General features: G+C 38.8%; 1 protein-coding gene across 1 annotated transcript; it reads left to right on the top strand.

The window, feature by feature from the left end:
- The first annotated feature begins 605 nt into the window (after positions 1-605).
- LOC114729782 (pentatricopeptide repeat-containing protein At1g31790-like) lies at positions 606-1,712 on the top strand. The gene is given in 2 exon segments (XM_028916819.1): positions 606-705; positions 708-1,712. Coding segments are annotated over 2 exon segments (1,098 nt in total). The 3' UTR covers positions 1,706-1,712.
- Positions 1,713-2,845: the final 1,133 nt, after the last annotated feature.

The raw sequence follows: 2,845 nt of genomic DNA, 5'->3' as shown, positions 1-2,845 counted from the left end.
TTTATAAACAGCAATTCAAACATAAATCACAATATACTAATTAACATTTTTAATTTAATTTAAATTTAAAAAATTAATTAAATATAAAAATCAGTTTTGTCGTGGCTAATTTGAACGAACTCATTTTACGGACAAGCTGATTTACCATAACACAAGTGCATTTTATATCGGAGCCTTGCAGCCCGGGTCCCTCTTTTGCCTTCTCACTCTTCTCGCCCAATCTCTCTCAGCTTTCACAAATCGCTAGGACACCGTCTTCGATCTCCCAGTCTCATACTCTGTCTCTTCTAATCCTCCAGACTCCCGGGTCTCGCCTCGAGTACTGTGGTTCGGACATCGTTGGTATTGCTCTCTTTCGGGTTACAAAATCAAAGATTAACGGGGTATGAAAATGAAACCGAAGATTTCAACTGCGTCAAGTCACGAAATTGAACTTTAACTATTCGAAAATGGTTTCTATTCCTCAAAATCACCCTGCACTGAGTTTGTTACTCCTCAGTTAAACAACCACCCTTTTCAACTTCAGTTCCATCGTCCCGCGCAAAATCTGCCTTCGACTTCACCACAACCCGTCAAACTCCTTCGTCCCCAAACCAATCATGCGAATGGATTTAGTTTGCAGAAGAAGGAAAACAGGAAAACGAGAAAAAAGGATTTTCCCTGCTCAGAGCACGGTATCTGATGTTTTGCGATTGATGGATGGTCTTGCTTCTCTATACCCATTGACATGTACGTCTCTTTGATAGAAGAGTGTACTGTTTCTGGGGACCCTCATGCAGCCATGGAACTATATGTCCATATAACACAAAGCGGCATTGATCCTCCGTTAAGCTTCCTCAATCGGCTCCTTCTCTTGTTTGCGTCATGTGGCTTAGTGGAGCGTGCACACCACCTGTTTGATAAAATGTCTGTGAGGGATATCAACTCGTGGGCTATATTACTTGTTGCTTATTTTGATAATGCAAATTACGAGGAAGCCATAGGTTTGTTTCTCAACATGCTTGACCAAGTGAGTATTTTGGAGCTGCCCAATTGGATCTTGGTTTGTCTTCTGAAGGCATGTTCGTACAGTATCAATCTCGATCTGGGAAAACAAGTTCATGGGTGCTTAGTCAAGTTGGACATTAGTAACGATGTACGTCTCACTTGCGCATTGATTAGATTCTATGGGAAGTTCAATTGCCTAGAAGACGCAAATATCGCCTTTAACAAGGTAGCTAGACATAACACCTTCACTTGGACAGCAAAAATTGTAAATGATTGCAGAGAAATGCATTTCTACGAGGTTCTCAATGACTTCAAGGAGATGGGAAGGAGAGGAATAAGGAAGAACAGTTTCACAGTTTCTAGTGTTCTTAAAGCATGTGGAAGAATGCCAAGCCATGGGCACTGTGGTGAGCAAGTCCATGCTAATGCTATTAAGCTTGGACTTGCGTTAGATACTTATGTGGAGTGTGGGCTGATAGACATGTATGGAAGATGTGGGTTAGTGAGAGAAGCAAAACTTGTGTTTGAGATGATTCATAATAGGGCAAACGAGGCTTGCTGGAATGCTATGCTTATGGGGTACATGCAAAATGGGTTGTACATTGAGGCTATTAAGCTTTTGTATCAGATGAAGGCAGCTGGATTGCAGCCTCAAGAGTCTCTGCTCAAGGAATTAAGAATTGCTTGTGGTGGCAGTAGAGAAGTGGAATTCACGTAGATAGTTTTGTTTTTTTTAAAAAAAAAAAATTGAATGGACCTTGTAGAGCTGTGTAGAGATATATATATATACACACACTTTTTGATATGTTGATAATTCCATGTTCCTGAGCAAAATAGTTTTACAACTAAGCCCATAAGACGAAATGGATGGAATATTAATCAGTTTTCTACATCTTTTGCTATTGATTTTGCATGACTCAGCTAACTTTATTATAGGGCTGTTTAGTTAATCCCAATGTGAGGATCTGGTGGCTGAAAACAAAAATGGATTTAGGGAAGAAATAGAATTCCTAAAGGGGTGTTTGGATACCCTGAAAAATGCTTCTCAGAAGTATTTTTCCGCAAATCGAGATAAATTCTTCCACATATTTACCTCGTAGACCGTAAAATCACTTTTGAAACCATGGTTTGGTTTCTATCTAAGGGGGTGTTTGGATGAAAACCAAATCATGGTTTCAGAAGTGATTTTACGGTCTACGAAGTAAATATATGGAGGAGTTTATCTCGATTTGCAGAAAAAGTGCTTCTGAGAAGCACTTTTCAGAGTATCTAAACACCCCCTAAAACTAGAACAAGTAGGAAGTAAAATTCCTAAGCAAAGCAGTGAATTGAGTGGGCTGCCTAGCGCTTCAAAAGAGTTAGAAGTGACAGCTAAAGTGTGGTGGAATTTGGGTAAATGGATTGGGAGTTGGGTCTCGTGATGTCGTTAAATGGGCCTAAGGTGTAGCCCAAAACCCAAATGATACCTAGCCCAGATATATGACACCTAATCAACCCGATATGATAAATGGAAAAGAAATTGATTGGCCCCCTGTGTTCTGTGTTCCAATAAAATAAAATAAAATAATTGGGTCAAAGTTATCCGTATTAAGGCTTAATAGCATTTCAAATAAGATTGCTTCTTAAAAAAAAAAATACAAGCAGTTATTAAAAAAAAATTAAAATAAAAGAAAATAAAGTGCAAGTAGATGGGAGTTAATTCCAACAATGCCCCCTCATGAATTCCTTCCTTGCGTTGCCCTACTGATAGAAGTTGTGCCAATCCTCTCAAATGTCCAATGAATCATTATTTAACACAGTCAACTTTTTTCCCACTTAACTCCTAATTAATTCACTTGATCTCAATTAAAGTGCTAAA

This window comes from Neltuma alba, unplaced genomic scaffold (genome assembly GCF_004799145.2).
Source record: "Neltuma alba isolate B1F8T4 unplaced genomic scaffold, ASM479914v2 tig00012678_pilon, whole genome shotgun sequence".
In the NCBI taxonomy this organism is placed as follows: domain Eukaryota; kingdom Viridiplantae; phylum Streptophyta; class Magnoliopsida; order Fabales; family Fabaceae; genus Neltuma; species Neltuma alba.
Note: the sequence above shows the minus strand (reverse complement) of the source record. Positions and strands in the feature narration are given on the sequence as shown.